The 23,608-nt window shown below is 44.9% G+C and overlaps 1 protein-coding gene across 1 annotated transcript; it reads right to left on the bottom strand.

Moving 5' to 3' along the window:
* Nucleotides 1-532: 532 nt before the first annotated feature.
* Nucleotides 533-22,631, bottom strand: ctr9 (CTR9 homolog, Paf1/RNA polymerase II complex component). The gene is made up of 22 exons (XM_022232586.2): nucleotides 22,569-22,631; nucleotides 21,680-21,778; nucleotides 20,773-21,012; nucleotides 19,858-19,975; nucleotides 18,775-18,864; nucleotides 17,211-17,467; nucleotides 16,129-16,236; nucleotides 15,146-15,265; nucleotides 14,378-14,584; nucleotides 13,820-13,948; nucleotides 13,176-13,359; nucleotides 12,623-12,711; nucleotides 11,946-12,131; nucleotides 11,169-11,312; nucleotides 10,680-10,772; nucleotides 9,896-10,012; nucleotides 9,246-9,463; nucleotides 8,514-8,649; nucleotides 7,741-7,893; nucleotides 5,166-5,305; nucleotides 4,036-4,251; nucleotides 533-3,257 (listed from the first exon to the last, which is right to left on the bottom strand). Exons 1-22 carry the CDS (start codon nucleotides 22,620-22,622, stop codon nucleotides 2,603-2,605), a joined length of 3,753 nt encoding a protein of 1,250 aa, XP_022088278.2. The 5' UTR covers nucleotides 22,623-22,631; the 3' UTR covers nucleotides 533-2,602.
* Between the last annotated feature and the right edge of the window lie 977 nt (nucleotides 22,632-23,608).

The following is a 23,608-nucleotide window of genomic DNA, read 5'->3' on the forward strand; positions in this document are numbered from 1 at the left end:
TGATGTTGCCAACATTGTTTGAAAAATGGAAATATTGGCAAGAAAATTCTTTAATCCTTGTCTACAGAGTACCAAAGTGTGACGTCACTGTGAACCAGAAAGTGCAGTGCAAACGAATGGAGTACGCGCACGTGTTGGTTCACGCACTGGTTCTCGCGCTAATGCCTTTTACACACTAATTGTGCGCGTGACGTATTCACTTTGGTACTCTATTGTGCAGATGATGTTCCTTGCACCTTTCTGTACCATGTGACCTCAAGAAAAATGTATCCTTCTTACATGGTGTTGTTTGAACACTTAAATCGTCCTTAAAGGCAGTGATACAGTCGAACCTCGTTCACAAGAGGAACTTTGGACTTGGCAAATGGCCCTGTTAGAACAGGAACCTTGTATTATCAAGAATAAAAAAAATGAAAAACCAAGGATTGGGACCTAAAAAGTTCCTTGTTATCAGAATCTTGTATGAACAGTGCTCTTGTTAACTAGGTTCGACTGTATTCATAAAACAAAAGGGGTGTCCCGGAGAACTTACTTTATCGGGAAGTTGAATGAATTCCTTGCTGACACTTTAATACTGCAACAAATGAGTTTATTTTAAGTTGAACAAAAATCACAATTTACAGTTACATGGTTGCCTGTCTCCTCGGCCTCCTTCTAAATGGATTATTGTAAGAAGGAGCATTCCTTGGTTAGTTATCACACGAGTGCGAGTGGAACACGGAATAAGGTCGCATGTCTTAAATACCACTCAGCGTTTGCCCTTGTGGTATATGACACACAGACGCACTATATTATTCCGTGTTCGGCAAGCGTGACGACGAATCTTCAAACAAATGACGCACAGTGAAGATAAAATGTATATTACACATGTGACAAACACCATGGGAGTCAAACGCCACATTTTAATTTATTTACAGTGCTGTAAGCGTAACATAGCACAATACATGGACATAGGGCAGTGCAGTATGTGGGCTGTGATACAGACTGTCCATGCAGTAATATGTCACACTGTGTTGCCATGGATCGACCAATCAGAATTGAGGATTTAAGTTTGCTTGAAGATTTTAATACTATTAACAGTGTGCTTCCAAACCATTCAGCTATGGCTGCCTGTACTGCATGTACCTATGGAAGATGAACTTAGCCGTTAGCAGGCAGTTCCAATGGCTCATGTGTGAGGGGGGCAGCCATAGCCAAATTGGGACTTGGCTATATTTTACACATTTCCATTGGTAGCGGGTCAGAGGTGATCTACATGTCAAGAGCAGATGATCTTTGACCCTCACCGCTGGACTACACTACTGTGGCCGTCAGTCTGTTTTCCCTGGGTGTGCCTTGCAAGTCTGGTTCAAAATGTGCTTGTCAGTCATACAACAGGCATGAAGTTTTGCATTGAGCAGTTGTGGCTGAAATTACCCTCTTCCAGTGTGTATTCATATGCCTGCATTTATGGAAGCTTCAGTGTTGTGAGTCTGGCAAGCTCACGCTGAAGCAAAAATCCCTCGGTTATACAGCCTTCAATAATGCACTGCAACTGGGGGCCATGAATTTAGCCGCCAGCTGAAATCGCTTCCATCCGCACGATCTTAGCCATACAATTTGGAGATGGTCTTTTCATATTTAGTACTTGTCAAGATGAACACTGCTTCATATTATACAGCCAACACAGAAGCACATGTATTTGAAAACACCAGTGGTAAATACAGACCGATGTGCTTGTACTTTGAGCATGCGAGGCTTAATATTTTTACTGTGACGACAACTACACATCTCAGGTCCAGCATCATTTGTATCGCATTTTATACTGCCGAGAGCAAAAAGGTTTACAGACTAATCCGATTAGACGCTATCTGCGGGGGCACCGCACTCGCATGCGCATTCTTCAGCTTGATGCGGGCGTGCGTCTGGCAGATCACGACATCCTATCGGTTGAAGAGGCGTGTAATGAGTGCTGTGCCACCCTCCCACGAGCCTTGCGCCACCGCAGCAATGGCTACTGAAATCTGGTTGTGCAAGTACACTATGTACACCATTTCTTTCTGTGGTTCAGCTTAGAATATCCACTCCATTTGACATAGATTGTGAATTAACTAACTAAAGAATGACGGCTCAGAATGGGTAGTCTAGTCCTCATATAATAGTAACATGTATATGTACTTCAAGTGTTTGTGAACATTTGACAACTGTAGTGAGTTTTATTCAAATTAATGGAACCCGATGGTAAGGGAGTAAAGCTTTTAAAATACATTAAAAAAACAAAACTGCTCTAAAAGAATATTTTTCTTTGTTTCCAAGAGAACCTCTGACCATTTTCCAACAGCTGTCCATGATTTTCTTTTTTTCTCACCATTTACATCCAGTATTCCAATTCTGTAAAGTACAAAATTATTTTGAACTCGGTATATATGTCAAGTACGTCAACATTAGAGAGAATTTTTCAATGTATTTAAATGCACAAAATGTGTTCAAAAATGCCTTTCACTCTGTAAATGGGACCCATGATGGGTCTTTGTGTCAGTGGATGTCATAAATTGCAAGAAAAGAAATGAGTTTGTCTAAACTTTGATTCAATTTTGCTCCACTTTAAGTGGTTGGAAGTTTCCTAGTCACTTTCCTCATCGCTCACTCCAGCCTCATTCTCCGAAGCTCCTCCTCCTGACTCCGCCTCCTCCCCCTCCCCAGCTGACTCCACCTCTTCGCCGCCAGACCCCTCCCCTTCCATGCCGGACTCAGCTCCCTCGCCTCCTGACTCCACCTCTTCCCCGCCTGAACCTTCACCATCCTCTGAGCCTTGCCCTTCCCCACCAGACTCCTCCCTCTCTCCCATGGACTCCTCCCTTTCCCCACCAGACTCTGCCCCTTCACCTCCTGACTCCACCCCCTCGCCTCCTGACTCCACCCCCTCGCCTCCTGACTCTGCCCCTTCCTCTTCATCCCTGGACCCTGCTTCCCGGCCAGACTCTGCATCTGATCTCGCCCCCTCGCTGCCGGACTCGTGTTGCTCACTGCCCGACCCCTGACCTTCGTCCTCTGACCCCTGACCTTCAACCTCGTCATCACTGTCAGATTGCAGCACCTTGCGTTTTCTGGGCTTCCTTGCAGCTTCAGACTCCGAGCCAGATGTCTGGGAGCCTCCCTCGTCCTCTGAGTCTTGTTGGTCCGATCTACTCTCATCGGATTCCGAGTCTGACATGACGCGACGGATGCGACTTCGGCTTTTGAACGGAGCAGGTTTGTTACTTCTAGATGTCTCGTCACTGTAACATAAAATAAACATTGACGTTAAACTTCTTTTGCCATGTTCCTGCAACAGGATTAAGGATCAACAACCACCAATCCTAACGCACTCTTCTGCCTTTGGATCTCTTCTCTCAAGCCTTGATTGTTTGTGATGTCATGACTGACTTCACAACTTGTGGTTATACATGATTGACTGGGAATAACTTTGGACACCATGATTTAAAACAATGACACTGATTTAAAACAACTTGTGATGACATGATTGACTTGGGATAACTTGTGATGGCATGATTGACTTGGGATAACTTGTGATGACATGATTATCTCGGGATAACTTGTGATGACATGATTGACTCAGGATAACTTGTGATGACATGATTGACTTTGGATAACTTGTGATGACATGATTGACTTGGGATAACTTGTGATGACATGATTGACTTGGGATAACTTGTGATGACATAATTGACTTGGGATAACTTGTGATGACATAATTGACTTGGGATAACTTGTGATGACATAATTGACTTGGGACAACTTGTGATGACATGATTGACTTCGGATAACTTGTGATGACATGATTGACTTGGGACAACTTGTGACGACATGATTGACTTGGGATAACTTGTGATGGCTTGACTTCGTAACTTGTGATGGTCTGATTACTTGTAGTTTATACATGATTACAATCCTGGTATAAACGGATATAATGTCAACAACAGCTTTATACCTCAAGTCAAACTTCTTTTGCGACAACTGTGCTTATTTGCTGAGGGCAGAAACAAAAAGACAGACCTGGCCTCGTCGATGCGTAGCCTCTCCCCTTCCGAGTCGGACTCGCTGGACGAGACAATGGCCTTGGACTTGAACTTGCCGGGCTTCTCCTCCTCGATCCGGGCCTCTCGGGCCATGGCCCGGCGCTTCTTGGAACTACCTTCCCCTGGCCGGCTGCCGCTGCGGTCCTTACGCCTGCGGGGGGCGGACTCTTCCCCTTCTGCCCTCTTGCGGGGTCTGGGTTTATCAGACAGAACAGACATAGATAACTGTTGATAGAACTAGAGGTGCAAATGTCACAGGCTACATTTTTTCTCTGTTAACTGTCCCTATCTTAGCACCTGTGCTCTTCTTGACAATTTCTTTGGGGGATTTCTTGCTTCGTGATTGACTTTGAGACCACAGTTTACCCTTGTGGCTACCTCCTTTGAAGCTACACAGGTTTGGGGGCGTTTGGGGAGTTTCCTCAAATGATCTTAACCACTTGCTGCCGCGGTTCCAGAACCGGACTCCTTGGGTTTATACGCCAAGCCGGGCTGCCCGAAATCAGGCCTTGTAACTAAAGACCGTACTCGGAATAAAAGACCGAGCTGCTGGGAATTTCCAACATTTCTTCAGTTGTCAATAGCAGAGGAAATCTGTCATTATTTTGAATTATTATACCGCTGTTTGTGGCATTCAGCGTGAGCGGATTATCAACAGGGCAACAGTGCTCCAGTGCTCTGGTGATGAGCGATACAAATCCTGCTGCATGCTAATCTGGCCACATTTGAAAAGATGCCAGCAGGGCAATGGGCCAGCTTCGGGAACAAAAGAAAATTACATAACGACGCAAAATCTTGGCCCTCTTTACAAGGCGGCAGGTTTGGCTGAAATACTCGGGTGTCAATAGATGTCTGTCAGTAGCCACCAAACAGTCATTTGTGTGGGTGTAAACATCCAGTAAACGAAGTTATGAATTTTTGAAGAACTTTGAAAATGGAAAAACTTGAAAATCCCCCGGATATACGTCATGCAACTTCAAATTAAACTCAGCAGCATATAGATAATTTTTTGGGGGCCCTGGGTATGTAACCTAAAGTGGCCGCATTCTTTAGACAGAAGCCTCATCTGGGGGAAGTTTTGGCGAGTTTTCCTACTCCTCGACTGACCTTCGTTTCTTGGACCTGGGTTTGCCCTCGCTGTCCCCTTCCTCGTCGCTGCGCTGCTTCTTGCGTTTCTTCCTGGGCTTGGCCTCTCCTGTCTCCATCTCACTCTCACTGCCTTCGCTGGAGACCTCCGCTCGAGTTTTCTGGATTGACAGAAAAAAAAACAAATGAGTGATGAATACTCCACCACTGGCAGATACGATATTTATAAGTGGAAAAATCATGCCGCATATCTCATCTGTTCAGTACCACAACTTCTTTTTGGTGAATCCTCTTCGGGTTTTTTCCAAAGCTTGAAAGACCTGCTCTGTGACAAAATGGCAGAAGTTGCTGGAGCCGCTTTGGAGTTGATGGCCTCTCAAAATCTTGCACAATGTAAATCACTGTGAAATCAACTTTTTTCACCCACCTTGCATCCATTTCCATCAGGATACAGAGAGCTTGGTTTCCTAAACTTTCCTCTTTCCATTACTAACTAAAGAGAGAAAAGAGGCTCTGGGTGGCTTCTGCATCATTTTCACAGAGCAGGTCACATATCGTTGAAACAGAACATGTCTCACACTTATTCATTTGTACGACTAGTTTTGAGAGGCCAATATTTTGAAATCTCACCGAGTATGCTTGTTCAAGTTCAGTTTTTTTGTCTAAGAGGACCTAGCAGTGCTGGCACAGTCACTTATTTCTATTCCAAACTACTGTGGGTTTAAATGCAATGGCGGGATTGAGGGAGAAAGTTGCTGAAATTGCTGCTGGCCACTAAGGGAGCTTGTCCAAAAGGTCGCTGTGGTTTAACCGCACGCGGTCACCGCGGTTAAGCCCGGTTGCTAGGAACTTTGGCGACTGCGTTGAAGTTCACTCATGCCAAGAACATTTAATGAGGCAGCCCCGGGATGAACGCAATTGTTATGCTGATCATGTCTTGAATTATGCATGCCTGCCGCAGCGACGCGGTCAACCTGAACATTCTATGCGTGGTGCACAGACCGACGCTCAGTGTACATGTACATGTGCATGTACATCTACTGGTTATCCTCGGAATGTCGGCGCTGCATCTGCAATTCAAAGCGTCGGGGACACTTTAAAATTACATTTTACTCGGCACAACGTCGAATCACACACGGAAAGCGCTATCCAGTAATTCAACACATGCGCAGGTGTTCATGTAGATGTACATGTACAGCATCGTTCGCGTGCATGTGTACACCCAGACTTGCACAAGGATAATGGTGTGACTTTTTGTCACTTCGTGAGAATTGAGAAACACTGAGGCTAAGCTTTTTGTTAGTTGTTTGTTTACAGTTACTATGAAATGAAACAAAATTTTGCTTTGAGACTTTGCTAATTTGTTCTTTAGATCAAAGGAAGTAAAATGGTAGGAAAAGCTAGAGATTGAAAAATTTTCGATTTTCCGCCGGCGGGTTTTTGTCACTTCGTGAAAATGCCAACGAACTAATCAAATACATTGTGATGTGTTTAGAATAATAAACTTTACTGTCATATAAAAAATGTTAATGTGCACGTGAATTTAAAAAGCAAATACATGTGAAAGCATCGATCCTGGGATTTTTAAAAGGCTTCCGATCGCCATGGATGACGACGAAAGCTAAACGGCATGCACATGTAGGCTTATGTGTACCTCCAAGAATGTGAAGATTCATCAACTGAAGTCCCATCCATGTAAGTAGTCTCCCCAACACAAATGTGTCATGGAGAGACATTTTTATTTTATTTTCCGTCTGTCTTATGATTTTCGACACTTAGCTGCATGACACGATTTATTGATAGTCCGAGTTCACGGCCGCCCACGTGCGAGATGGTTGCTGAGGAAGCACGATGTCATGAAGGAATGCATGAATTGTGATTGGATAGCTGTGTCTTGCAAAATGTACGTCATGAAAACGCACACTCTCATTGGCGGGTACGCTAGATCTTTGTAGCAATATGAATAGTTCAGTGTTGGGTGATTAGTTGGGCTCTAGAGATGTGAGAGTAGTCAAGCGAATTTATTTGGCCGTATTTTAATCGGAATTGGGAAGGGAAGGGAAATTTTGTTTTGACATTTTGCAATCAATGTAAAAAATCACTGATGTTTGCATTGTACTTTATGTTTGTCATGACTACAGGAAACTGGCAAACGATGTCTGTGTATCCAATCACACACTGACAAACTCTGTGACACAGAAGTGCAACTTATAAAGAAAGACCTCTAGGACTGCAAGTCAACTGAACATGACTCTTGTGCAACAATTAATGGCTAGGGGATTGAATTCCAATAAATTAAAATAGATGCGGCGGCCATGGCTCTCCAAAGTGTCTGAGGAACCGACCGCAGTCGCCGTGGTTGGATTCTGCTAGCTGCGCCCAGTGTAAAATTTAAATAACAATAGGGGGATTTGTTAGTCAGTTCCTTTGATATGGTAGGTTGGCACGGGCAGTGGACAGTTGGCTGGTTGCTAAGGACCTGTGAAAACCGCGGTGTCCGCGCTTCAACCTTTTGGACAAGCTCCCTAAAAGTGCTGGCCGGTTTACAGGTCATCTCAGAAAAGGTTTCCATGTCTGACGTAGGAACGGGACTGACCTTTCCCCGTCGTCCCCCGCCACCTGCGCCGGATTTCCGGGGCGGCTCCGGCTCACTGGTGACCACCAGGATGTTCTTGGTCTTCTCAATGAACTGGGCTCTCTTCTCCATCAGGGCCTTGCTCCGTTCCTCATCCGCCTGCTGTCTGGCACGCTATAAAAATAGAGGGAAGGAGGGACGAACAGAATAAGACAGGGCACACTTTCTACAGGATCACTGTAGTGATGAATTCTTTGACACTACTGCAAATTTCTATATTTATACACACAGCGGTGATGTCATCAGGTATAGGGGTTTCCTGATGTAGTTTTTTGAGCTCCAAATGTTGCCGATATGTGATCTGCCATTCCAAACCAGGCTAAAGAAGGCAACCATGATGTTTCATAGTTCCTCTCTCCCTTTTTTTTTACACTTGAATGTGATCCAAAGTCTAAATTCTATTTGCAGAAAGCTTTCGTAATAACGGGCAATGTCAGTTCTACGAGAGCCATGAACATGAACAGTGGAAGTTCCACTACTTTGGGGATGTAAAGTTGCTTATTTCAGCCTGGTTTAGGAATGGTCGCATTTTGGAAATTTCTTTATGCAGAAGTAACAATTACATGAAGTCAACGCCTTGTAAAAATCAACCAACAATTTACGACGAGCCATTCTGCACATTTGTACACTGCCCTACACCTGGCTCATCGGAGAACAGATTGCGATAAAATGCCTTGCTCAGGGACATCGCGACCACGAAAAGCCCCATGTGACTGCACAACATTTCACGGTACCTGTTCCTCCAGCTGTTTCTGCCGGAGCGCGTCTCTCTCTTGGTCCTGACGTTGTCTCAGTAAGCGCTCCTCTTCGTCTTGGCGACGTGCCCGGGCCACGTGGTACTGAGCCTGGCTCAGTAAATCTGAGCACTGCCTGCAAGGGATATGGAGAGAGCGGATGTTGCAAGGGAGCATTTCTTGAACTTCATCCTTTGACAAGCCTCCGTGGTCCAATGCCGACCCCTTTTTTTCACGGCCATTTAAAAAGAATGTTTCAAGAAATTCTCCATCTTCTGTGGAGACCAATGCATCCTCACCTTTTTGTTTTAACATTTTCAAAAGCACAGAAACGAAATCACGGTCACAGTTTAAGTCATTCACAATACAGACGAGGCTGCTTTACCTATGGGACAACTGAGATAACTAAAAAATATTTGTCAATAGTGACTGACAAACGTTCATCTTGCAACTAGCAAAATGGGCTTAGTTTTAAGTCAAACATGTCAATGACTGTCTGGCACTAAAAAGGCGGCCTGGCCCAGGGTGTGCTTTTAGTAGGCTTTGTCTGGAACGCATGTTTCCACAAACATTGTTTGGGAGCTGTAGAGGTTTTCGAAAACTTTTAGAAAAATAAACCAGTGACAAAATATCAAAAAAGGGGGAATCCGCAATTTATTTGGTTGGGTATCGGGTTGGCTGGAAACTCATCACAGCCCTAGTCACGTCGTTGATTTCAATGTTGTGTCTTACCTAGCCTCCACCACGGCCTGCGCCAGGTCAAACTTCATGCGGTCCCCGTGCTTGCTGAGGTAGGTGAAGTAGCGCTGGGCTGTCTCCAGCTCTGAGACGGCACTCAGCACCGTCTTGAGGTTGCTCTTCTCGTCCTTCAGCACAGCCATGGCAATGCGCTGCAGCACCAGGGCGATGTTGTACAGGATCAGGGTGTCATGGGGAGCCACCCGCCGGGCCTTCAGGTAAATGGGGACGAGAAAAACGCGGGTTTAGAAAAAGTATTTTCCATCAACTATTTGTAATATTTATAACATCAAAAGCAAAAACACACCAGGGAATCTGTATGTTTTTAGTTCTGTGAAATTTTTGAGCCCAGCTCAGTTCCACCAAATTTTGAACAATTTCTGCAGCTTATAAGATGGGTGATAAAGATCATAACAATGACGTTTGTAACTTTCACAGGATTTCAAACAGTTCTTTACAATTTGCAAAGAAGTCGCGATTCAATATATTCAAAGAAATTTTTAAAAAATCCAAAATTTTCATACGCTTAATTTTCAAGAATTAAGAAAAAGGTTCAAGCAATTATGCAGCTGCTTAAGATACAAAACTTCCATAAGGGTTTCCCGGACTTCCATAACTTTTTCCAGGCCCCTCGTTTCCCATACCTTGAGCAGGCAAGTCTTGCATTCCTTGAGCTTGCCGGCCTTGATGTAGGCCCTGGCCAGGTAGGTCAACACTTCCGTGTTGTGATGCTTGAAAAACTTCTTGATGCAATTCTCGTACTGTGTTCACAATAAGGGAGGGGGGGTGGATTATGTTCTTCATAACAATTTTCATTTGTAGCTGGACAGTGTCTTTATTTTACGACTTCGATGTCTGGATTTATTTTCTTGTGCACAATCCCATTTACCTATCTCATGGCGCCACTTTATATTACCCCACAGCATTCCCTCATAACAACACACCACCGTTGGACCTCATAACACAATTCCATGGTACCACTTTAAAGCCCAACACTATGGCACCACATCACGGCCCAACACCATGACCCAACCTCACAATACAATCCCAAGGTACCATTTCATGGCCCGACCCCATGACACCACGTAATGGCCCACCACCAAGGTACTACCTCATAACACAATTTTATGGTACCACCTCATAGCATAACTCCATGGCACCACCTCACAGTCCAACACCATGGTATTACCCCACAATACAATCCCACGGCACCATCTCATAGCACACCACCATGGCACCACCCCTACCCCTTATCCACCATGCTAATACAACACCCCATGGACTAATATGCTATCATCCCATGCCACTATGCCATGACACTGCCCCATAGCACAGTACCACAAGAATGCTGCGATGTGTGACTACAGGGGCTACCCCATGACAGTCTCTCACAGCACCACTTCCTGAATCCGAGCCACTGTGTCTTACCATCTGGATGGCGCTGATGTACTGCCTCTGTTCAACGTAGATGTGAGCCAGGTTCAGCCACACATCGCACATGTCCGCCGTGGCCTCACGAACCTGCAGAAAACACAGTCACAATCATATCCATGCTGACGTCAAGTTGCTGGGTTAGGTAATGTGGAGTTTCAGTATCGATGAACCCCATGTACCCTTAACTTGGCTGTGGTGAAGCAGGGCCCACACAGCGCCCTCAAGGGGAGTTGCGCAGAGCCAATGTGTGGCCCACACCAAGAAACTGAAGACTACAGACCAACAAACCTTTCCATTTTTGGGGTACACATCAACAGAAAAGTCATCATGTTTATCCCGTCTGTGTCTACATCAGGATGTCAAAGTGAGACATACACAACACAGAGCCCACCATGCTCTTTATGCGCAAATACGCAAGATAAACATGTAAGTGAATGAATGTACTTAAGCCTCATTTTGTGGGATCACGTCACATGCACTTGCCTGTGAGAAGACGTCCCTAGACTCCCTGATATAGCCTTTCATGGCCAGTATGGCGCCAATGCCGTTGGCTGCATACAGGTTTCGCCCATCGTTACGCAGGACCTGCTTGTACATAGCCAGGGCCCTGTCCTGGTGACGCTTTTCCTAACGGACAGAAAAACAAAGTGAATAAAGTAACTGTAATGAAACAAATGGATATGACACCTTACACTGCCGAACAGGTCACGATCACAGGCTTAAGTTTTTGGAAAGACTCGGTTTGAAATTTTGTTGAATGTGCTACGTAGTCTTAATACACTGAAGACAGATTACTACAAGCAAAAACCAACTACAGCAAACCAACCATACAAGGTCTTCAACAGTTCTTGCAGAGATCTTAAACCAAGACACCCATCAACACCCCTTGTCCACTCAGATGCACCCCACTGACCACCTCCATCACGCCCAGCTACACCCTTTCCATATACCCATCAGCCTGTAGGTGCTCAGCTGCACTCCCTCATGCACCCAAATGCACCCTTTCCGTATGGCAATCAACTCAGCTCCACCCTTCAAAGCGCCCATCAACACCCCCTGCACCCATTGACCCTTCCATACAACCACCAATCCCTCCATACACCCAGCTGCATCTCCCTGAACACCTAAACTCCTTCCACATACCCAGCTGAACCCAGTCCAAACACTCACTACGCCTCTCCACGCACCCACCTTCGCCCCTCTGTACACCCATCAACCCCTTCCACGTGCACCCAGCTGCACCCCCTCCCTTCCACCCACCTTCTCTTTGTCCCTGGTAGGCTGGTACAGTGTCTGCAGCCACACGTTGCCCAGCGACAGCAGGGAGTAGGAGTCGTTCTGGGTGGCCTGCTGCTTCAGGATTCGTTCAAACTTCTTCTGGCCGGGCCCCCACTCCTGTTTGGCCAGATGGAGGTTGCCGATGAGAGACCAGGCATCAGGATGATCCTACCGAGAACAGACAGTATCAAAACTGGAACTGTAATGACTGGTTATGTGTTAAAAGGCAACTTTTTCCAATTTGGACCGAATTTGGAGGTCATGTTTTCAAATACAGAATATATTCCAACTTCAACTGCAGGAGCAAACTTGCACCCCTACATACTTAATTTCACCCATTCTGGTACCCAGCTGCACCCCTAAATCCAGTTACACCCCATATGAACCCCGTAACACCCTCATATGAACCGAATTAATCTCAACACCACTCAACACCCATGTGGGTTTCCAAAGGCACCCACCTACAAGTCATTCCTCCATGAAAATGATCAAAACCACAGAGAAAATTCCCTGTGGAATATTGTAGGACTTTGGCACACATGACGTAATCAATTAATCTGCAAGGTTTGGCAAGGTTTTTCAGCTTTGTTTGCCTCTTACTTCAGTCGATTTTTCTTTGGTCAACCAACAACAACAGATTCAAGACGGCGCATGCTTACCTGGTTGATCTGCAGCGCTTCTTTGAACCAATCCGAGGCTTCGTAGATTTGACCTCGGTCCCGGGCCATACATCCCAACCGTAGGTAGCCTGAAAGCGACAAGCCAAAATTTGATGATCAAACTTGCAGATTCAGCAAGAATAGATGACTGTCTAGTAGCTCGTGCTGGAGCACAAAAGCTCAGAATGCAATGACATTGCCTATGATCCTTCAAAACCTTTTCTCATATTCAAACGCGTGTTCCCTTGAATGAGCCATAACTTTTCAGAGCATTCCCATCATGCTTCTGGCATGAATGTTACTTGTTTCCCAACACCCCTTTGTGTATTATCGAGGCATTTACAGGACTTCTCATGAAACATCCATTAGGAACACTTCAATGATCTTCCAGTCAAGTCTTCTAGGTCACCTATGACAGTTTATAAAGCACCTCAGATAATTTTGAATTTCTTCACATAACTTATGAAAATCCCCCCAAATTTCTGCAACGTTCATGATTTTGAGATTCTGTCCAAAATTGGCAGGCCACAGAATAGCGGACAAGGCTACTCACAGTCGACGTAGTTGGGGTGCTCCCGAAGGATGTCTTTGTATAGCTTCTCGGCCTTGTCGAACTGGAACATGCTCTCGTATAGGCGGGCCAGGTTGTAGGAGACGGAGACCGAGATGGCCCCATAGTAGGTCTCGTCGTGCTCCGCCTCCGCTTTGGAATGTAGGAGGGAGGCCTCGTAGTAGCGCTGCAAAAAGAGAGAGGCAGTCTCTCAAAAGCTTTGTGAAGTGCTCTCAAAATGAGTGCCAGGTTTTTCTGGGAGTGGGATTCGAACGTAGGGCGTCTGGAACACGGAACCACCACTCCATCAACCAGTGCCAGGCTTAGGGCAGTGAGAACTGAATCCGCTACCTCTGAAGCACTGAACTGGTGCCTTAACAACTCAGCCACCCAGGTCTAACTTGTAGAGTGTTGGTATGAGGTTCCGGTGGTCGCAGGTACAAATCCTACTCCAGTCAATTTCTTTGTTCGTGTTGATTATTATTGCGCAAGATCCTTGGCCACCCCATATGGATTTGTATGAAAATTTCATGAAAATTTTGTTTATAATTCACACAGTGGAATGTTCTGTGGAGCGCATCGCCCGTTCTCTGCCTCTGCTCAGCTGGGAAATGGCCCTAGGGGTTATGATCCATCTTCCTACTTACCTTTGCTTCTTGCAGGTTGCCGAGGCGGAAGTGCAGCGCCCCCACATTGTTGAGGATCTCCGGGGGGACGTCTGCTTGCACCTTCTCCTTTAGGATGCGGGTGGCCGTTCCGTAAGCCGCCAGCGCTCCCTGGAGCCAATTTGAACAACAGTTCAAGAGTGTGACGGCGGGTTTACTTTTTTTTAGTCAGCATCAATTATCGCCGTTGAACGGCTTTGCAGAGTCAAATGTGGCGCCCTCATTCACTGATGCCTTACAATGCGGCCATTAGGGATGAGGCAGGGAATGAGAAAGACGTGCATGAAGGGTCGTGTGTGAAATCCGATAGGAAATAAGTCAAAACATACTCAACTTTTTCCCATCCCTTGACTATAACACTGAATTTGAAATTTACTGACACTATTTCTTTGCAGGTACTGTACGCTTAGTGCCTTCTAAGGGTTTACGGGGAATATATTGACATGTACAAGTTTACAGAGGCGGGATTCGAACCCGAGACCTCCTCTTTACCTGCCAAGATGCCTAACAGCATAACCGCTGAGACTTTTCTATTAATACCTGCACGTCTGTGAGTTCAAGGATCTGAGCTAGCTCAATCCAGGCTTCCACGTCGTCGGGGAACTCGTCCACTACTTTCTGGAGGTGGCCCTTGGCCGTCTCTCTCTTGGCCTCATCCAAGGAGGTGGCGTAGAGGGACCCCAGGATCTTCATGGTCTCGTAGTTGCCAGGCTGGGCCTTCAGGACCTTCTCAAAGCACTGGGCGGCCTGTCAATAAAGAAAATAGAAGCAAGTTTGCCGAGAGTTGACTTTCTGTCATATTTCCCCTGCAAAGGTACTCCATAAAAATGATCTCAACTCCCAGGCATGCAACTTGAACTTTGACAAAAATAAGGATATTCCTATCTTCACTAGACTATTTGCAGTGTTTTTTCAAGTTTCAATGGCAGGAGTGTGGAGTGAAAAACGAGGAAATCAGCTGATCCGAGGAAAAGTTACATGCCTGAACTCCGATGGTTTCTCAAAGAAGCGGGAAGCCTTGCATCCTTTTGCAAGTTTTATACATTCAACTGAATCAAGTCTTATGCCATTCTCATCAAGTCTCAGGTATTTATGGTCAAGTCTCAAGTCACTGTGGTAAAGTCTCAAATCACTGTGGTCAAGTCTCAAGTTACTGTGGTCAAGTCTCAAGTCCATGGTCAGGTCTAAGGTTACCCCAGGTCAGGTCTTGAAGCACTCTGGTCAGGTCCTAAGAGACAGAGTCTCTTCACTTTACACTTATGCTGAGACACAAGGTCTCATACCACACCATGGCACTTAGGAACTCACGTTTTCGCTGTCACCGCGATGAATGTACATCTGTCCCAGTCCAAAGTGAGGCAGCACAAATGCTGTGGACGCAAACTGGGTAGCCTGGTAGTAGTACTGAAATGCCTGGTCATAGTCATTCTGAGTGTTGGGAACAACAGGAGGATAGCAAAGGCTAGAAACTTTGGTTTGTAGTCAAACTAAGAGCAAAACCAAAATACCACAAATTCTGCACTACTTTGATGAAACATGTTAACTTGAAGCTAGTCAATACCACCCCCCGAATTTCCTGGATGCTGATTAAAAATAGATTTTTCACTATTGGTAAAACAGAAATCTTTTCTCTACCACGATTATTGCTTACTACAAAAATGAAACAGAAATCGCCCCTTAAAACCCATATTTTGAATGAATACAAAGCCTTCAGAACCTGAAAATTTTACTAAGCACATGTATAATGGACATGTTCGGGATTACAAATTTGTAGTTAGTCTAGAACAAGTGCCCATCAATGTGTACGTTCGTTATCGGTATATCGAGAGCTCCACGTTTTTCATGCACATGGGACAATTGTATGGTCGTGGCAGTATTTTAACTAACACCGCAATGCAGTGTTTGCAGTTTAGTGCAATGCGCTGCGCACGATGCGAACTGTACATACATGACATCGGTCAATCAGGATTACCCTGATTAATTCTCACGTACGTTGTTGTGTGCAAAATCACTGGCCTAGCCAGTTTTTGTGGTATGCAAAATGCGTATCATACTTTTTCTTAGACCTGAATATTGATTTTCTTGCAATATAAGAAAAAAAATCAGGATGGCATTAATGCCCTCACGTTTGGCATTACTGTCCTTTATTTCAGCCACTCCACCAATGCCAAATGGCAGTGCACTAGAAAAAAATGATATTCGAGGCCTGCTCCCCATAATGCGGTGTGGGCTTAATACCCACCAATTTCACTGGCAAGTTTACCCTAACGGAGACTTCATGGCATACCTACCTGTACGTGGAAGGCCCGGGCCAGTTGGTAGCAGCTCTCGGCCTGGATAGCTTCGTTGTCCGTGCCGTGGAAGGCGTGAAGAGCCAGGTGCTGCACCTTGGTGTAATCCTACCGTGATACAATCGGATCAACAGGGCATTTTTTTGTTTTGTTCTTTTCTTTTAAATGACCTTATCCAACGGTGTGCATGTAAGAGGAGTGGGGGAAGTTGATAGACTACTGAAGTGAAGGTCAGATACCCAGAAACCCCATAAAAAAGAAACCTAACTTCAAAATTGAAAGGAAGGGAAGAAATTAAACACGAAAAACTGTACTGAACAACCTTTGAAAATATGATATTTACATTTTATAGCATTCCATGTGGCCTGGAGTTTACTTTTAAAATTCAAAACAAAACCCTTTAAAAACCTTACTCTTTACTGACTGGAAAGTTACAGTGAAATGTCACACCATGAACTTCCTTGAACCATGCACCATTAACCCTGACAGTCCCAAATCCTCCGATTTCAATACAATTTCAATACAATCCCAAGACTCCACAGGACCCTCACAAAAACATAAGATCTCCAATCCAAATTCAAGGCACAAGCTAAGCAAATGAATAGCGACACATGCCTTCCATTGTCATTGGTCATTCCGATACTTGTGACTGATCTTGTGATGGTCTCCGTTACAACGCTGCCAACAGCCACGTACCCACTCCGCTATGCACTCCCCCCTCCTTGGAAAGTGAACCAGATCTGAGCAGGAATGTTTTTGGGGTCATTTGTTACCCTTGTCTGTTTCAGGCTGGCATGGCGGTGTCTTTCACCTCTGCCTCACCAGGTTTAATTCCTGGCCTGGTCCACGCTTGGATTGAGTTTTCAGCGCCTCCCTGTACCAGATTCCATTGGTTTTACTAAGAATTTTCTTAAGAGGGTTTCCTCCCGCCTCTAAAGCTGTATCAACTGGTTCTTATTGTCTCCTCTCTAGAGGTTTCTTCAGGTTTGTGAGCAACAGTGCCTTCGGTGCTTTTGAGGAATCTTTGGTTCCATTACCAGAAAAGCTTAATTATAATAATCATACATTAAGAATAATAATACCTTCTTGAAGAAGAAATGATTGGCCAGGTGGTTCAGCACCATGGGATTGCTAGAGTCGATGGTGTAGGCCTTGGAAAGGAGCTGAACGCCGGTCCGGATGGAGTCCGCAGCCTTGCTGTTGATCTCCAGGATGGCCAGCCCTACGATGGCCCCCACGCACTTGGGGTCCAGCTCCAGGGCCCGCTCGAAGGCCGCCCGAGCCTTCTCAGGCCGGTTCAGCTTATTGAAGCAGTGGCCCATGCCCAGACGAACGGCCGCTAGTGGGTACAAAGAGACAGAGGGGTTGGGCAGTGTTGTAACGAGTCACTAAACTTGGTGACTTGAGTCAAGTTGAGTCATTTTGGCAGTGTGACTTGAGTTGAGTTGCGTCATTGGGTCAAGTCAAGTCCCTTGGTGCTGAGTCAAGTCAAGTCGAGTCAAGTACCAAGCTCAAGTCAATTTGAGTCATAAATTACATGTAAGTCATTTTTGGTTTTTTATTTTTAGACATACTGAAAACATATTAGGGTGACAGGTATAGCCAACTGCAATTTTGCTTTTAATATTTTTGAGACTTGAGTCTTATGAGCTTGTACTTGAGTCAAGTCTTCATGACAGATTTGAGTCATTTGGTCGCAGAGACTCAAGTTGACTCATTTACCCGTTGGGACTCGAGTCAAGTTGAGTCACCAAAAATTGTGACTCAAGTTGAGTCACTGACTTGAGTCATTACAACTCTGAGGTTGAATTGTCGTTAGATTCTCGCTCTCTTGATGCTACCTCTTATCAGCCAGCCGGATAAGCCCAACTGGAGGATGAAATACCTCTTTAGCAAGGACTCCAAATGAAGTGATCAGGAGGGCGCTCAATATTTTTATATCGTACGGTAAATACATGTGAGGTATGGTGTTCTTTAGAATGTCAGATTACCCATCGTTCTGGTCACATTTATGCAGTGAAGTACACTGTATTTTCTTAATGAGAATACAGAAGTCATTTGGATGTGGCAAAGCAAGGGCCAAATTTGCGATGAATTTTTAGAAGTCTTATTTTGAATTGAAGATGAACAAGTCTCAATTTTAAAGGCAAATTTCCCAAAGGTCTCTGCTTTATGTTTATGGGCCTCAAGCTGCACCAAAAAATAGCAACGGAGGCTCCTTTGGTCAAAAGTGAACTTCACCAGTTCATGAATGACAAGGAAATGCACGTGTTATGGTCACATCGCTACCAACAAAATAAACACTCCCGATCCACAGGGCTCCTTTTAAATGATGCGGGGGTGCTTCTGCTCAAGGCAGAGACTCCTTCAAAATTCCAGTCATGACCAGAAAAAAGACACTGACATACATCCTAAAATTTCACTGCCGACAGTATATAAATCAAAAGCGTGGCTGAGGTTGGAATGAATGAAACTCTCCTGACACTAACAACTCAATGATTCAACTCAATGATTCAACTCAATGATTCAACTTCCTGGGTGATGGATTCAAAGGCAAACCTTAGCTATGTTCAAAATTATAGTTAGTGAATGGGGGAGGGGTGCTCTCCAACCACAATTCGGCATTTTTTTAAAAATAATCCTCACCCGGGCAGCCTGGGTTTGTTCTGAGTGCCTTCTTGTAGAATGCCAGAGCACCACGGTAATCCTTCTTGTTGAACGATATACAGGCTTTCCCTAGAGATAAGAAGAGTGAAGCTCGTCAATAGAGTTGCTGCCGTGCAGGTATTTGTCTTGGAAGGGAAAGTCGCTCTGCTCTGCAAAGTTGTACAATTTAACTACTTATTGTTTTAACCCTTTTGCACCGGGAGGCCGCTAGACACGCCGTAAAAATTGAGATCCTCAGCCCGCTTTTCAGCTATTATTCTCGGCCCACGCTCGAGCGAACACGGTGAAAGAAGGCAGACCCTGGCTCTTGTATATATAGTAATTGGTTTTTGTGTGTAGCCCAGAAATGAAAAGACTGAATTGGCATCATAATTACCAGCTTCACAATAGTCCCCACTTTGAACAGAGGCAACGGGAATGTGGAAGCGTGAGTAGCGCCACATGCCACCGAACAATCAGCCTTTTCACTGTGTAATTCAAAGCATGCACAGCACGCAGGGCCACAAACCGAGAATTTGCGGTTTGGCAGGTGGCCTTCGTGGCCAAGCGAGGCTGGAATTCTTGGAGTCGGCTTTCGGAAAGAAATTCCCGTCGTCAAGGGGTTAAGCTGGAACTTGCCCCAGAATCGTGTGAAAGATTTCCTTTTATTTGCCCAGAACGGCAACAAAGCGGAAACACACTGCACAAAAACATGACAGCAGGTTTTTAATTCAACAAATAGTCTCATAATGACAATTTCCAGTACAATAACAAATCACATTAACATGGCACTATGCTGTTAGAATTGGTGGTAAGTGTTATTTTTGTTCTTAAGGGACTTTTAAAAGACTGGATGCTTAAGAGTTAAATCCCAATCTATGGTAAAAAGATCAATTCACATGAAATTCTGGATGGCGCCAACTATCGCTAGACTGTTCGGCTGCCAATTGTAAAAAAAAGGCTGTGATCTCCAAAATGCCAAATGGTAGTAGGTAATTACCACTGGATTTCAACTATGATTTGTTAAGCTGAGGAACAGAGAAAACTCTGGTTGATTTTCCACTGTCGTGTCAGAAAGCTCACCTAATAGTGCGGGGATGTTGTTCTGTGATTGGTTGAGGACAAAGTTGAACTGCGCGTCAGCCTGGTCCATCTTGTCACCCTCCAGCAGGCAGAAGCAGGCCCTTCCAAGCAGGTGATTCTGACAAAGCAAAGGACAAAATTTATCGCATTATACATTACGCATTAATGGATAAACTTTTAAGCCTCAAGTGACGGCCAGTTTTTGCTCCCTCAAAGGAGTGGTATCGACAAATATCAGCAGCTGAGCGACGAGAGCGGTGAATTACAACAGCAAATCCGTTGTAGCAGCAGTAAACTGTAACGTTTTCATGGTTTTTCCAAAGCCAACAAGGGATAACTTCTCTCACAATTGGCTGAGACTATGTAGATCTTGCAGAGTTGAAGAGTAGCGAGACCTGGATTGTCAAACCTCTGAGAGTCCACATTTCTGAGTTCAAAAATTCCGAAAAATCGTGACAAATCACGTGCCTATTTTGGCAAGGAATAAGCAACTGCCACACTGAACCGAGGTTGGCAAGAATATGGCGCACCTTTGCATGCACACGTTTACTTACCAGACCTACTGTGCACATGTCTGTTTTTTTTCCGACGGAGTTAATGAAACCTATGTAAAATTTCTTGTTCTTCTTGAATTGTAAGTACAATTTTTAGCAGGATTTTTCTTGGTAAGTTTCCTTGACTGTTCCTCTTTCTTTTGCTGCAGATATTCCTGACTCCAAAATGCCTCTAAACCTGTTTTCAGAGAGGGGCAAACTTGCGTGGACCTGGTTTGTCCACAAAAGGTTCGCGCAGCCTGCATTGTGTGGACCCACTTTGTTCTCAGGCCCACACAGAGACTGGCATGCGTGGCACACACTGGCGTATCTGACTCCAAATTGACGAATCCAACCACCACGGCCGGCAGTGGGCCCTCACCTGGTCGTACATGATGATTTTGTCGGCCATGGTGTAGAGCAGGGTGGCCTGGGTGAACAGGTCCTTCTTGGCGTCCTTGTTCTTCTCCTTGCGGGCCCGCTGGACATAGTAGGCGGCCAGCGTGTCCAGCGCCGTCATTTGGTCCTTCTCGTTGCCCAGGTAGTCCAGGTTGGCGTCCGACTGCCAGGAGGCGAAGATCTTGATGAAGTCCTCCACCTGGTTTTGCTTGTAGTACTCCAGCTGAGAATGGAAGGAGACCACGAGAAACATCAACTTGGGTCAACATTTGCTGACTAATGAACTTCTTACAACAGGTGCATTTAAATGGGCCAGCTGGCGGGAAGAATTTCATAAATGGACATCGCTTATTTTTCCCTGCTGTGACATATCACAAAGCAACAGCGTAACCTGAAAAGTCCAGACTGGCAGGGGAAATTTCAGAAGCATTAACTCGGAAAACACTCAGAATTTTGCAGACCAGTCTAATAGGGTTTGTGCACAGGGTGTCAATTGATGCCTGTGTATGGAACTCCTTCCCTGCTGACCTAGACAAGCTGAATGGTTGAACGATGAGGGTATCTATGCTAGTAAAAGGAGTGTAACGTGACATGATCCCACAAACTGAGTCTTATGACCATTTTGCTGTTTGATTTCACACAGCTTTCGATTTTGAATTCTGATTTAGATTGGACATCAGGTGAAAAAAAACCAACACACTGAGGGCTCCTATTCATTTACATGGTGCAAAATTCTATCAAAGTATTTCACTCAACATGTTGCTCTCGTGACTTGTGACTCATTTTGTCATGCCAGGTCACAATCCTACAAAATCTTGCAAACCCCTCCTTTTGGGTCTGTAAGGATCCGGAAGGGTTCTGTAGGGTTCAGGTGGGTTTGCCGGTCTCACCCCAAGGGCCAGCCAGGTGTGCAGCGGGGCATTTTCCTGCTTCAGGATGCTCAGTACCTCCTCCCCTTCCGGCAGTTGGTCCAGATCCAACTCAATCACCTGAAAGGAAAAAACAAGAAGGAAAAGTTAGGGCTCGAAATTGCCACTGAAGTGCTCGCGCAACGCAAGTGAATTCTAACCAAATGCAAGTAATCCTTAACTCAAGCTTGAGCAAGCTGGGAAGGCATCAAAATTATTAGCTACATTAAACATTTCACAATGACAACCAGTATGATAGGAATAAAACTAAAAGAAGTTTAACACAAGTGTTTTACTCTAGCTTTTCTATTTGTCTTTGGTGTTCCAGCCATCGGCAGATTGGAATGCCACAAAATCCACATGGTGATATTGTACATAGTACGGTGCAGAATGCTAGGGATATTGTTGCATGTTTGCATGTGAGCGATGTTTTAACCTTGCTCTTTCCTCGCTAATTATATGAACGTCAGTCATTGGATGTACCTGAAACTATTGGGTGTGAGCATGCTTAAAAGAGGAATAGGCCTACTAACGCTCCACTACTAGCTACAATCCCCCCGTCTCTAATCCTCTCCGATTTCAATATGATGTTATATACACCTTAGGGTTAAAGTTAGCTCTACTGACTGGAGCGTTGTATTCCTCTTTTTCGATTTTGGACGGGATCGGTCATGCTAACGCTCTACGACATTACATATTGTAAAGCAGCATGGTGTTCATTGTTGTCCGAGGACTGGGCAAGGATGAAATCATCTGTTTCGCATTAAATCTTGATGATTTCAAATAGAACTCAAACCTTACAGTTTAAAGCACCTGCATAAACAACTGCATCATCTTTTGAATGATCAAATCAATCCAAAAAGATACAAACCTCGTCCGTGTCTCGGAGAGGGATCTCCACGAATCTCAAACCTGCGGCGGCCATTTTTGCAGGATGACAAATTATTATGGTCAACAGAGGGCGATGTACCAACTAGAATTAGGCGGGGGCCGGGGGGGGCCAAGTGTGAAATGAAGATTAAAAAAGTTTGTAAAAATGCATTAGGATAAAGTAAACAAACCTGATAAATTCATTGGCCATGCACCTCCCTATTTTGGAGGAAAATAAGACCCTCTCACCCCCAAAGAGATGCTTTGAGGGATGACCACCTTGAGTGTGATTGGGTAACGAGTGGGCTGAGGCAGTAAATGCTGCTAAGCAAGTGGACATACTGAGCTACTTCTCCAAAGCGTTTGAGACTGTCCTCCATAACTGAGCGTCTGAAAGCTAAGCTTCATATGTATGGAAATATGTGGAAAGCTACTGAAGTGGATTGCCAAAATTTCTTCAGATGCGTAAACAGAGTGGTGTTCAATGGATCTAGTTCTGACCGGGATTCTGTGGACTCCGGTGTGCCTCAAGGCACAGTCCTCGGCCCTCTTTTATTTTTGCTTTACATCAACGACATCACAGACAATCTTCAGTCAGAAATTCGTCTTTTTGCTGACGATTGTATTTTAAATATAAATATCCACCACCGGGCTGACTGCATCATATTTCAGGAAGATATTGATAAACTCCATGAATGGGCTTCTATATGGCAAATCAATTAAATGTCAATCAGCTCTTTTGGGGATCAGGTTTGAGTTTATCAGATCCACGGATAGGAACTTAAATCAACTTTGTGTCACTCCGTCTTCTCCCGAGGCTTTACATGGATTCAGTGAATCTGTTGCTACGTACTAGAGAAAAAGGAGAAGAAGCAGAGTACAAAAGATGGCGAGATTGAATTCCATCTGACCAAAGTAAACATTATGCACTTAATCACAAAAATGCCGCTTGGCCCTTCCGTCACCTCATCCTTGACCCATGTCAAAACATACAACACTCTTTAAGTATAACTATATCCTTGCACATAATATAGCGACATC

Source organism: Acanthaster planci, linkage group LG20 (genome assembly GCF_054643075.1).
Source record: "Acanthaster planci isolate LZ-2023a linkage group LG20, COTS_SCS, whole genome shotgun sequence".
Taxonomy (NCBI): Eukaryota; Metazoa; Echinodermata; class Asteroidea; order Valvatida; family Acanthasteridae; genus Acanthaster; species Acanthaster planci.

What these genes read in the sequence shown, in the direction of transcription:
- ctr9 (XM_022232586.2), bottom strand. Translation starts at nt 22,622, where the DNA reads ATGGCCGCCGCAGGTTTGAGATTCGTGGAGATCCCTCTCCGAGACACG. An exon ending in CCCGGGCCTTCCACGTACAG is followed by an intron (nt 15,266 to 16,128) that starts GTAGGTATGCCA and finishes CCCAACACTCAG; the next exon opens with AATGACTATGACCAGGCATT. An exon ending in GCAAGACTTGCCTGCTCAAG is followed by an intron (nt 9,464 to 9,895) that starts GTATGGGAAACG and finishes ATTTACCTGAAG; the next exon opens with GCCCGGCGGGTGGCTCCCCA.